The following is a 13,605-nucleotide window of genomic DNA, read 5'->3' on the forward strand; positions in this document are numbered from 1 at the left end:
TAATCAAGAAGAGGTAACTCAGGTTACGCACTAGCTGAGACCTTTCACTGTATTTTTGGAAAGGCTAACAGCTAAGTGGTACAGTTAACGCTTAACTCCACTACTGTTTGCATACAAGGTGCCTGGGTAAGTGTGCTGCCTGCCACAAAAGTTTATCTTTATTAAAGTTAGCAAGGAAAATCTATTAAGAGGAGCAATGTTTTGAAGAAAATGCAAAACTAACTTCAAAATAGTTGACAACACACTTTAAAATTGTAATTTATCTATTTAAATTACAATTTAATTTACATAGATAAATTACGTATTTTACATTTAGCAAAATGTCTGTCTAGTCAAGTTGGTTTTCTTCTGGAGCTGTAAGCAAAGTGTTCATGGAGGCTTTTCAGCACCAGCACAGCAATCTGACAGTAAGCTGAGAGAGAAGACATTGCATTGTGCATTCAATTAACTGTCCATCACCATTGTTCAGATGTTTGCCTGGTGCGCTTCCGCATCAAACAGGACATCCTGAGCAGAATTATTTTGTTGCAGTGTCTACAGCCTCTCTCAGTATCAGGGCGGGGTTGATGCTGTTGTTAACAGCATAATGTTGTTAACATTGTCTACTATTTAAGTTAAAGAACATTATTTTTCTAGAAATCTCTACTTAAGTTTGTGCTTGTAAAGTGTCAGACTTCTATTTCTCCATTAGAAGTTGGAAAATATTCAGCACTATACTAGTCTGGAAACTGGGTTTTTAACTGGTTGTTCCAGCTAAGGTTCTATACGGTTTAGTGAAACATCAGAACCTGCAGTTTGTTGTGTTTATTTAGAGGGGACAAAAAGTGCATGGTGTTCAGAATGATGCCTCTTAATTTTTCTTTCAGTAAGGAGGTTCTAGTTGTTTTCTTTCACAGTTAAAAAGACAGGATTAGTCTATCTGTTCTGATTCTCATTATAGATACCAGTTAATGGTAGATGTTGGCTGTTTCCACATTTGAGTGAGTCTCCATTTTCATTATTCTCATATCTCTTTAACTCTTTAAGAACTAATTTTACAATGTGTGAAATGGAGAGAGTTCTTGCAAATACCTGAACGATAGCATCCAAATACCTTCCTTGTTTGTACGCTGCTATCCATTTTGTCTGACAAGCAGGGCTTCTAGTCCTGACACTAGTTGGAAAATTGCATCAGCTTGGGAAGACTCATAGCTGTTAAGATCTGAAAGCAACATAAGGTCCTAACCTTGCTATGTTAAGCACAGAATATTACTGTTACTCTGTTACCTATCCCAATAACTTATACAGAAACTACACTGTGCTTTTCATAGCACTTTTGAATGAAAGATTTCCATTGATAGATACAATTTTTTTCTGTGATCAGTTTTCTGTCACTTGTAAAAACTTGTGTTTCTGCTCTGAAACTGATTTTAACTTCTACCATAAAACCATGTCATGACAGTTTCTGGCCATAGGTTACTTGAAGTCATTTTATGAAGTTAACTTTTAACATGCATTTCTGAGGTCAAAGTATTCTGAAGTCTTTCTTGCATTTACACATTAAGTAGGTGTAATAGTTCAAACAAATTTAACCAGTAGTGTTGTAAAGAAACAATTTGTCCAAAATGCTTTTAAAGTAGTGTCCTTTGTTCTGCAAGCGTGAGCGGTGGTCATCTTTCAGTTGTTACTGATTCTCACAATACTGGGATCATCATGACTCCCTAGGCATGAGTACTACGAAAAGTAGATTTAAAAAATATTTTTGCACTTTAAAACAAACCATTGTCTATTATGTAGCTTGCACCTTGTCCTCTTTCCTCCACCAGCCTGGGTTGGGGGTAATGGTAGAAGATAGAGAACACTATTTCTAGCTTGTTATATAACTAGTTTTGGTCGGTGTACTGCTTTCTGTAGGTGAATTGGTAGTGGCGAGCTTTTAAAGATGGCTCTGAAGGAGGAGAAGTTACATGGTATTTAGGTCATCTCCCATATGTAAGTGGTGCTGCAAAACGATGCAAAGAGCTTAAGGGCTAACTGGCACCTGGGTCACAAAGGTAAAGGGGTAGTTCTGGAGTGAACAAGGATTTGCATCCTGAAGTTGTTAGATCTGTCATCATGGTCTTAACTGTGGAGCTTTAAAATAGATATGGAGTTGTAAAAGTGATTTAAGTGATTAGAAAGATGGCATTCCCTTGTAGTCTGGAGAGCAAGATCATGAGTTTTGAAAAGAGAAGGTTGTACTATACAATACATAAAGTAAGGATTGGTTGAAGTCCTGGTTTGATGTAGTGTGATTTGGAAACGACTGGGTTTTGGTGGTTCGAGGAGGCGGAAGATTAAAAAATGTTGTTCGTGCTGTGGGCGTGACTTGTAGGTTTAGGATGGTGGCAGAAAGAACCGTGGAGAAAGTAACTTGTGTAGGGAGAGGCAACAATATCTCCTTTTAAGCTCCCTTAGCATCGTTGGCACAGCTGCCAAGAGGTTTTGTTAGGGAGACCTAGTTGAACTGTGATGTAAGTCAATAGTATACTTCAGGAGTTAAAATTAATGCTTAAGAATTCATAATTGTGAATATATTGCTATACTGCCGCACTTCGAAGAGCAATCAGAAACGTGTTTGGAGAGAACAGTTGTGCAAGCTTAGAGGAATATAGAGAGGCTGATATTATCAAAGACTACTGGGAATACCACAAGAGTTGTCCTCATCTCTAAGCAGGTAAAGATATACTGAGAATAGTCTTTTTGGGCGATTGAATATGGGTGCTAATTTGGGGGAAATGAGGAAAGGAGGCATAAATAGAATTGAGGGGAAAAACTGACTTAAGAGTGTTTGTGCCAGTGTTTATAAAAAAAAAAGAATATTATTCCCTTGCCTATATTTGGTGGTTTTAACATCATGTTAATCTTAGCTTTCATGTATTTCTTCACCTCTCTCCTCATTTCCTGCAATACAGAGGAAGCCAAATCTCCAAGTAGACTTTTATGTATTTAGTCTAGGTGTGTTATTTTTGTGCTTTAAAATAGATGTTGTTTAATCTGACTGAGCAAGGTAAGTTTTGTGTAGGTGGCTTCCTAACGTTATTAATCTCTCTGTTGATCTTTGTCTTAGTATTTCAGATACAGGAACAGGTTTCTGCCAAGTTCTCCCTAGAGCTGTACTTATAAGGAACGTTTCCTCTAGAGAAGAGAAGGCTCAAGGAGAGACACAAATCATCACAGACAAAAAGCATTGCAGCAAAAAGGAAGGGAATGAACTGTTCTTTACCAACGCCAAAAGACCTTCAAACGAGAACTTAGATCAGAATTTATGAAGTTAAGAGATGAGAAAACACTTTGAATAGTAAGCATGGCTGAAGACTAAAATTAATTTTAAGATCTTGCAGTTTCCCTTGGATGTGCTTTTTTGAGAACAGCTGTACAAACTTCTGTCTGGAGCAGTTTTGGTTTGACAAATCCTTGAGGCCTTTGTTGGTTTTGTCTTCTATGACTTAAACCACATACTGTTCACAAAATTCTGAAACTTGCAGTAGGTTTTGATCCATTTAATATATTGATTTTTTTAAAATATAATTTTATGTATTGACCTGGCCAATAAATTCTCATCTTGGCATCAGATTTTTCTGTATAAAAGTGGTGATTGGCAAAAATTGCTCTTTTTGTTTCTTTTCTGAGTTTCGTAGCAATATTCTGGTTTTGCTTAGGACAGAAATCAGATTTATGCTGGAAGGTTACCTTGCTTATTTCACTTTTTAAAATACTTGTGATGTATTAGAAGAATTACTTAGATCTTACGCATGTTTACTTAGCCTACTTTGAGATGTTCTAAACTGTATTGATGTGAATCACTTGCAAAATAATTTATTCTCATTTCCACTTAAGTATATAGCACAAGTGTGCATTGAATATTCTTGCCTCTTCTTGCATTATTAGCAATTTTATCTGCAGCTAGAAGTCAGTGTAAATTGCTGGTAAGGCTCCTTCTTTCTTTGAATTTCTCCAATTGCTTGCTGAACCCAAGCATGTGAGCTACTACCATCCACATGATCCTCTGACAAGGGGTTCAGCAGGACGGGCTTTTTGTCTCCTTTAGTTTTGTGTTGGTTTCTTTGAACCTATTCTAGCCTAGTTTAGTTTAACGACTTCTAGCTCTTGCTCCTTGGCAGTCATTGCATTGCCATCCTACGTGCAACTTTGTGGTTTCGTAGTTAAGATTCTTGCTCCTTTCCCCTCCAAATTCTGTGTATTATGGCTGAAGAATAATAAGGATTTAGCTATTTTTGTGTGGAAACACTTCCATACCCTGTTCCTGTGCATTGTTTTGCTTCTTATGGATGCTGGATCTTCTTCAGCCCCAGGGTCTGTCTGTCTATAGTTTCCTAATCATTCCCTGTTGCCCCAAGATCCCTGGTGATGGTTGGCTGCTCCTGAGGTTCATTCTGGCTGTTGACAAAGACAGTCTCCCCTGTCTCCTAGTACTGCTCTGCTTACAGCTTTCAGCATTTTTCCCTGCTGTGGTTTTTAGGTTGTTCCCCCGGGTTCTTGTAAGGCTGTGTGAATAAAGGCAGGGTTGTCTCCATCACCTGTACAGCAGTAGGACTGGGTCAGTGGTCTGCTCAGTCCTACCTCAATCAGCTCTTCTGTAGTGGTCTGACCCTCCCTAGGAAGCCAAGCAAAGGTGGTTATACTGCTGGCTCTCTTCTGATCACCGAGCTGAAGGCTTGCAGATCTACAGATTCTGTTGACAAGGCGACAGAGGTTTAAATGTTAAAACTGTTCTGCACGTTTCCTGAAAACTAAAAACCTGACTGGATCGGTGAGATCCAGATCCAGGTCCCTCGCAGAGAGCGAGCTGCTGTCTCCGCTCGGTGCGGGTGAACTGCTTCTGGCCCCACGGATGGCCAGAGAAGGTCTGGCAGGATTGGAGAGGTGTGGGGAGAGGTTTGTGTTGTGAGGTATGCGGGGAGGTTTTGGGGGAGTGGAGCGAGAGGACCGGAAGACGCATGCAGTGTAAGCCATGAGAAAAATCAGATCTTCGGTGCTGCTGCTTGCATAATTGGTTTTGTGGTTAGTGTGATGCAGGTAACTTAATTCTTGTACTTTTTTTATGTCTATCTCCCCTTGAAGGGGAAGAAATCTGACATTTGGAATGCAGTTAACTTTGAAAGTGAGACTTAGCATAGAAAATGGACTGGGAATAATGGGTATAAAACATTGAGTGGAGGACTGAGGTGTTGACCTCTTGACTTTATGTATGAATAACATACATATAAATGCTGTGACCAGTTCAAGATAGCCTTTGCATGCTGTTCTTCTGAGCCAAAGAGGTAAGAATAGCAGAGTGCTAGAGTTGGTTTAATTTTTGGTGACAAACAAAATGTTTCTTTAACTCTTCTCTCTTGTTCTGTGGGGTTTGAAGTTAGTGTTTGGGTCTGTTAGTCACAGCTTCATATTAAAACCAGAAAATTTTGAAAATACAAAAATCCAGCACCCCTAGCTTTACCTGATGTTATGTTATCCCCATGAAATATATTTTTACTCTTTTGAGCCTGAATGATAGTAACTTCTTGCAAGATTTAAAACTTGAGTAACTTCACTGAACTGAACCTGCTGATAAAATTGCATGTATTGCTGTCTTTTAATACTTGCTTCTGTTTGAGGACAAGCCAAGTCATAGCTTGAAGAACTTTGGGCCCTTAAGATTTAAAAGCTGCTGTTTATTTTTGAGGTTACTGTTTACAGTTTTGCACGGACCTGTGCAATGATGAGCATTTTTAGTCTCTCTTCATTCTACTGAATGCTTTCTGAGAGCAAGTCACGGTTATGTGCTCCTGAGTGACGTCTTTGCCAAGCTGCTTGATTCTCAGATACGTCTCCATAAGACACCATGAGGCTTGGCCCACAGATCGCTGCTGGGAGAACGTCCTTGCCCTGTGTATTATCCATGGAGTATAATTTAGTCCTTTATCACAATACAATTGTTCAGGCTCAAAGCCTTTAACTTTTCATTCTTCAGATGTGTGCAGAATATGTTAATGCTTAATTTTTTGTTCTGCAAGTGGGGACCTGCAGCATTAAATGATCTGAAGAAAGTAAAGAGTCTGTAAAGATGCAGCAAATCTCAAATCCCATTAGTGTGCACTAGCTATCCTGTCAGCCCCCTCCTTGAAATAGATACGCACACTTTTTCATTTACAAAAGAAAACATTGGTGTGGCTTTTCAGATAATTCAGTCATGTGAATATGAAAGGATTGTGTGTCTTGTGTGAATGTTACAATAATGAATTTCTGTTGAGAATTTTATAATCAACCCCACCTCCCTCAGACATGGTCTGAAGAAGCAGTGAGGGACAGTAATTGCTTATTTAATTCTTGTTTTTGAATCTGGGGGTAAAAGCAATTAGCTGTGCTTTAGGCCTTGAGAGAAGGAGTCAAACCCCAACAACCCCATGGCTGGCAAAATGCTCTTTTGCTGGGGACACCGACATTTTTGGTTGACTTTCAAAAAGTTCCAACTAATGTTTTTTGTGGGGAGGGGAAGCTAATACAGCAGATTCTGTTACCTGGTTTTGTGTATTTTAATTGGTGTCTCAGCAGCAAGTAATTCCTTCTGCCATACTGTGAAAAGAGTGGAATTTTAAAGGGATTAGCAGATCCACTAGGACACCTGCTCTCATGTTGCAGCCTTGCATTGAAGGGACGTTGTCTTTTCTGCTCCCAGTCCCCTGCAGAGCAAAAAGGTTTGTCGGATTCAGGCGAGGACCCCCAGGGAGAGGTTGAGCCCCCCCACCATGGTCTGGGTCACAAAGAACCAGCTGGTGAGCGCGACTCTGAGCACCCTGCTCCCGCTGTTGCCTCAGTCAGTGCTACCCTGAGTCCCACTTCTGAAGCCCAGCTTGCTCCTATTCAACAAGAACTGGCAGGGGTAAGTGTGAACCTACCAAGTACTTCTGCTGCTGAGGGGATGAAAGGAAAAAGTCCCTTCCACTAGGAGGAATCTGTTACTGTTAACTTCAGGTAGTGCAGCCCACTACCTGTCTGGTTCTTTGATCTCAAGGGTTAGTCCCCTCCAAGCTGTTGTTCTAATTAGAAATGAAATTTGTTTGGACTCCCTAGTGGGTGTAATTATAGAAAACACATCAAGTATTAATTTTAAAATTTAGTGTGTAAACCGTTTGTTTGCTAAGGATAAGAGCTCTTCTAAAAGAGTGAGAAAGTGGGTATATATGAGGGATTTGCTTCAAGCAGTTAGAGGAGGATCATTTATTCCCTCTGAGCCATAATGCTGCAGCTTGACGAAGTGAGCAACTAATGCTGTGTTTCCACTGGATATAAACAGGAGATTGTCATGCCAACCTGTAAGGTACTTAACAGATTAACAGCAGCAAGAAAGGTGCTAAAGCAGAATTTTGAATTTAGGTACTTTGAAAAAAAAAAATCAGTACCTTGAGGTAGTAAAAGCTGGCAGTGCTGTTAATTTAAGATTTTTTTTTTCTACTGGTGGTGCAGCAAAATATTTTTTTAAAGATTAGATGACTAAATGACTGCTACCATACAGTCCATCAGAGCAATTTTTAAGTGTGTTCTAATCTTTCTGGTTGGTGGACCATGTTTTCTTGGTGCAGGTGTCACTGCTCATTGTGATCACACACACTAGGCATGTACTCTGACAGATTTTCACCTGTTAACACTGCACCTCATAATACCTGCACCTTCTTCTTGCACTAGTGTGGTGGGTTTGGGGCTTGTTTTGTTTTCCAAGAATGAGCCACTTCAAGTAAACCCAGTGCTGAATGGATTGTCATGGCAAGGTACAAACAGCTGTAGGTTAAGCACTTTTTGGTGTCCAAATTGTTGCTTGATGACCTGCTGTAGAAATTTTCCTATTTCAATTTTTTTGAAGGTTAAAGTTTTCAGGAGTTAATATTTTGAAATATAGATGGTAAACATAGTCACAGACTTATGTCAATTTTCTGTCGTTTGAAATGGCCAGTGTTATAGAACTGGCCAAGAGAACTGTATCAACCAGACTTCCAAGGAAAACTGCAGCAAGTGGTCATTATCTTAGACTTGTTCTTAAAGAGCAGAAAATCTTACCCCAGTTAACCCAGGACTGAAAGAAATTTAAGAACCAAAAAAGCTGTTGGGGAATGTATGGAGTAATTCTTGGCTGTACACAAGATATCTACACATCTTTCAACTTTACGCCATTCACTTAATTTATGGAATAGTATGGACATGTAACTGGCCTTCATATGCACTGGCTCACATTTTTCAAATTATCCCAGTTTCTTAGAGTAAAACTGTCTCTTATCTTGAATTATAAAGATCAATGCATCTTCAGAGTGCTCACACTGGTTTGCTGGAGCAGAAAGTTTGATGTAATGTTCCTAGGACCTTGGGAAGATAGACGAATTAAGATTGAGTTCTGAAGAAGAGACACTGCGTATTTCTCGTTTATTTGGTATTGTTTGTACATGCACAGGCAGGTATTTTTGCTACGACATTAACGTGGTGTGGCCAGAGATACAGTCTCTCGCAGAGCTGCTGCTGTCTTGACTTTCACCTGTCTAACCCAAGGCAGCCTATGGCAGGGTGCAGCCACGCCAGCAGGACTCCATTGTTTAAGAGGTTCTGGAACAGCATTTAAGCAACAGCCACGACAGTTAAATAATACTTACATATGTGCAGAGTGTCTGGATTGCAGACTTGCTGTACCATGCTCTGAAGTCCTTTTATGTAAGACTTTTTGCATCTTCAAGGTATCTTTCAAAGATAAATACTGTAAGTGTACTCTTACAGATTTTATCTAATTATGTTGACCTTGAATTTTTACCTGAATTCTCCCTTGCCTTCTGGTTCTGCTCATTGTGACTAAACATAACCTGACAAATTTGTTGAAGTTTGTGTAAGTTCTTCTCTGTTAGTTTGTTGTAACAACTATGTGAAGAAGTAATAGGTAAAGTAAGTAAAGAAGCAGTGTTTGTACTTCAATATGGGCTGGCTAATTACTTTCATTTGCACTTTTAAAAAGCAGTTAGTAGCCTTAAAAAACATAATTTGGTTAATTAGAAATGTGTCTGAATTGTAGGAGCCTCTATTTAGAAATAATTGTAACTTTTCTGTGGCTGGATTTCTAAAAGAGGGAGGAGTGAATAAGTGAAAGGTGGCTTCTGCTCTTAAATGAGGAGTAAATTGTAGGTTGGATGTTCATGTTACTAGTTGAAGAGTCTCCCTCTGGGCTTCTAATGTCAAAGAACTGAATGGAAAGAAGTTGAGTCACTTTAATGGTTCCCAATAGGATGCGATGGTCCTGGCTTTCATTTCTGTTGTGTAGTACACTGGTGTAAAATATGCATTGCTGTAAAGTACAGATTGAGTAGCCTGGGGAGAGAGGCCTGAAATGGAAAGGCTGAACTGCTGTTTGCTATCACTAATTGCAATCAGATTTTTCCCCCCAGTCTAAGTAAACTGTTTGTCATACATATATTCCCTCTATTTTTTGTCTAGTCTCCCCAGCTTCTCCCTAATAAGCAACTTCTGTCTGCAGCAGTAACTTTACAGTATGGCTTCATCAGAAAATGAAGCTTATGCTAATAGAGTATATCTGTGTCCCCCCACTGCCTGTGCCATCTACCTTTGACTTGTCCAAAGGAGCTGGGAAGTACGGAGATCTCGGGTAGAGGCAGACTGGAGAGGAGAAAAAACATCTTGTTGCCTCAAGTATTTGACTTCTCGCCGCAGGGTATTCCACGTTGTTTGTCGTCTAGGTAGGGTCTGTGGGAAATCAGGCTTTGTTAGATCGTGTGCATACAGCTTTATTTTCTTGAAAGCCTTTCTTCTAATGTAGGATTTAGGAATATTTGTCAAGATCTGTAAGACCAAATTGGTCATTGGTGAAGGCATTACTATAGTGGAAAAACCTGAGATTTAGCCAAGGTTGAGGAGGCCTGGTAGGTGAATGCCCAGGTAATGGGGAGTGAATATTGGCAGCAGGTTTTTTAATAAAAGCAAGGAGACAGCGGTGTGTGTCTCTTACTGGATGCTCAGTATAACAAAATCAAAAACCAGTTCCCAGTAGTGTTGGTAACTCTGCAGTGGAGTAACTCGTGCATATTCTCATTCATTTGAAAACAGAAAATGGAACGTGGATATCTTAAATGCTCAGGCAGGAATTTCAGTACTGAGGTAGACATTAATGAGGCTCTCTGGCCTGTCTGTGCTTGGGGATCAACCTATGGGATTATGACTTCTTTTCTTCCCTGGCCTTTAAATTCCTGAGTCTATGAAAGTTTTAGATCTCTTGTTGCATTTTTCTGGTAGGAGTTATTTACAAGGTCTGTCCCAACTTCCCCAAGCAATAATTGAGTGAGCAGTGTAAGGATGGGAGGTGGCGTACCAAATGATCTAACTATTTAGATGCCTATGTAGGGGAGGAATACATTTGAGAGAAAGGGAAGTCCTTTTTTAATTCTGTGCAGCATCTACTTTGACTAGGGTTGGCAATGTCAGTAACTGCTCTAACACTTGTCATGCGGACTCTTGCATAGCTTTAATCTAAAACTCTTGGACTAGGAAGCACGAAAATAATTCAAAGAGTAGATACTTAACTCTGCTTTGCCCTCAGTAGGTGACAGAGTTTTGGATATTGATGTTCCTTGCCCACTAAATGTGTATTTAGTATAAACGTGTACTTAGTTAGGCTTATGTTAGTTAATGAAATCACAATGATGTGATAATTTGAAGCTTGTGCTATACAAGTTTGACCTTTTTTTTTGGTCTGTGTTACCTGAGTGTTGATAATACGGTACATATTAGTAACAGCTTAAGAAATTTTTGAAGTTCAGGGGGAAATCACTTGTTGATTTTTAAGGGTTTTTGTACATAAAGATCTGCAATTCCATTTATGCAAATTTTTTACCAAATTATTTCCTTTTGCTTTCAGGATTTTTGCTAAAATTTGAAACAAATTGCTCGTGTATGTGACACCACTTTCTGTGCAAAATAGAATTTTTTCTGACTTCAGGTGCCGATTGCTGAAACAGATAGATGATATCATGGTTTTCCACTTTAACCTTATCTTTTGGGAAACTAGTGTATGTTGGTAAGGGAGGTGCCTACTGTCTTCCAGTAGCGTGGAGTACTCGACCAGTTATGTAGGAAGAGCACGGATCATCAAATACAGTATTAATGCCATTGGGGTGATAGATCTGTGTGGATGGTGGGGGGTGGTGTTCCAGAACTGCCAATAGCTTTTTCATGGCCCATGCTAAAGGTTTCACAAGTACTTGACCAGGATGCTAGCGAGGTAGCTCTACTTTTCTATTAATGTAAAACAAAACAGAAAACCCCTTAAACTTAACTGCAGAGGCAAAATGCAGTGGAAATGGGTTTTTATTAGCGTTGAGTGAAATACTGATAGTACAGCAGTACCTAGATTCTAAATAGATGCAGTGCTAGGCAGGAAGTCTTGTACTTTCTGGTATTCTTATATCCACAGCATGTCTTTCAGATGATAGTCCTGTGCAGCCTCAACCAGTCGTGCTTGGGGAGGGGGTCTGTGCTGTGGGGAGATCTGCGCTGGGGCTCTGTCCATGAGCTGCTGTTCCTCTGCATCAGCCAAGCTCCGCAGGGAGGCTGCGGGAAGGGGACGTGTCCCTCCGTGTCCTGGGGCAGGAGCGGGACGCAAGGGTAGGGTTGGACGAGGGAGAAGGTCCGGCATGTCAGGAGGTGGTGTTATGAGACGAAGGTGCTAATGCTGCCCTGGTCACCTTCCGAGGTGAAAGGAATCCATTGTGGGATTATGTTTTGCAGGAACAAGGGAAGTTATATCAGCTGAGGAACTGGCAGAGAGTCTCTGAGAGAGATGGAGAAATCCTCAGAAAAGATGTGAAAGCTTTGTTCAAAGACACTTTGAATATTGGGATAGCTGGTAGCCTGTGATGCTTCCTGTTTCGTTCCTGGTACTGTGGAAGATGCTAGGAGTCTAGTCCATTGCTAATTCCTGTCAAAATATTATAGTACTGGTTTATAGAGCATGTCCTGAAAAACATTCCTCCAAGGCTGTCCTTCTGTTGAAGGAACTGATGTCAGTTATGTTAAGAAAAGTGCTTTGGAGTGAACTCCCAAATAATGCCTGTGTTCGTGATGAGCTTGGAACTTCTGTAATGTTTTAAAAATCAAACCAAATTTGAAAATTGTCATTTTCAGATTTTCAATAGAAATATGTAACTGTCATAATTGTTATGTAGTCTTTAAGGATGTTAGTGCTTGGATATGAATTTTTCAGGTATCTTATTTGTAAATTAAATATTTTGAATTAATCTTATTTAATAGTATCTGGGTGAAATTTAATATGCCTACATGTAAGTCATAAAAATAATGCTTTGCCTTGAGTGTCTGTCACTGACAGTAAAGAAAAAAAATAATCTCCAAAGTGATGATTAAAATATTTGGATGTATTCAAAGAGGTTGAAATGTTCAGCATGTGATTTTTATCACTGTCATCTGATTTCAGAGATCAGCAGATGGATCAAGTCCAGAAGATGGGGATGGTAAGAGATTTGATTGTAAGATTAAAAAACCATGAGTATATATGTCTCCAGAATTTTGTGCATTTTCTGTAACTGCTTTTTTTTCTACAGAATCTGATCGAGAGGATGGGAGCTACTGTCCACCTGTAAAGCGTGAGAGAACTTCATCCCTAACTCAGTTCCCTCCTTCTCAATCAGGTAAATGTTGTTACAATATTATGAGAGGTGGGTTTCCTTCTTACACTCTTTTGCAGTTGTGTCAGCAGTCTTACTACTGTCTGTGCTTTGGCTTAAGACCACAGCGAACCTGACTTTTTCTATGGTCTGTGTTAGCAAATTCAGTGAAGCCCAAAGCAGTTGATAGATATGTTTTTTTAAAAATACTTTGTCTGTAAGTTTATATATATGTTTGACTTACGTTTCTCTTCTGATGTGTGTACTTGTCAGGCAGTGACAACTTCGATTGTCATTGCAACTTCCATAAAGGCTTCTTTGAATATTGCTGACAGTATTTGATGGCCTTGGTTTACAGGAAATCTTTCACTTTCCAAATGTCTTAAATTTTTTGGGGTTATGTTTCTCAAGGGTGGGGAAATTGTTTGTGAAACCTGCATCATGTTTAAGCTTAACGTAGACCATAATAAAAAGAGAAGATGGAATTAAAAAGCAAACATGAAAAAAAAATCTAAAATACAAAAGACAAGTGCTCCATCTTTTAGTATAACAGTGTTGAGATGAGTTTTCTGTCTCTCTTCAACATACTGAAGCTTCTTCCACATCCTCATAAAAGCTACAAGAGCTGATAAATATTGCCATACTTTACCTGATGCAAGATCATCTGTTGGAGACAAAAGCCCCAACCTACTATCGTTGTATTGTGACTCCTGATGCATCTACCTCCTGCTCTGATCATCATATTTCATGAACTGCATTGTTTGTGATTCTTTTTACGCTGCCAAAAGTATTTCAACTGCTGAACAGGGCCTTGACCAAACTCCTTACTGCTTCCTTCTCTAGGTCCCAGCAAAGGGTGGAAAAGAAACACTGTACTTTGCCTGTTCCTTTCAAACATTTTTTGCTCTTTTGTTGACTGTTA

General features: G+C 39.5%; 1 protein-coding gene across 7 annotated transcripts in view; it reads left to right on the plus strand.

The window, feature by feature from the left end:
* The window catches only part of RANBP3 (RAN binding protein 3), a 49,476-nt gene that overhangs the window by 13,268 nt on the left and 22,603 nt on the right, over positions 1–13,605 (plus strand). For 4 of the 7 annotated variants that reach the window (XM_075776422.1, XM_075776424.1, XM_075776423.1 and 1 more), the window contains 3 exons: positions 6,698–6,901; positions 12,494–12,530; positions 12,621–12,707. In XM_075776422.1, coding sequence (XP_075632537.1) covers positions 6,698–6,901; positions 12,494–12,530; positions 12,621–12,707 — 328 coding nt within the window. The remainder of the gene's footprint in view (positions 1–6,697; positions 6,902–12,493; positions 12,531–12,620; positions 12,708–13,605) is intronic. The other 3 variants (XM_075776427.1, XM_075776426.1, XM_075776428.1) reach the window with 1 other exon arrangement.

This window comes from Balearica regulorum, chromosome 26 (genome assembly GCF_011004875.1).
Source record: "Balearica regulorum gibbericeps isolate bBalReg1 chromosome 26, bBalReg1.pri, whole genome shotgun sequence".
Taxonomy (NCBI): Eukaryota; Metazoa; Chordata; class Aves; order Gruiformes; family Gruidae; genus Balearica; species Balearica regulorum.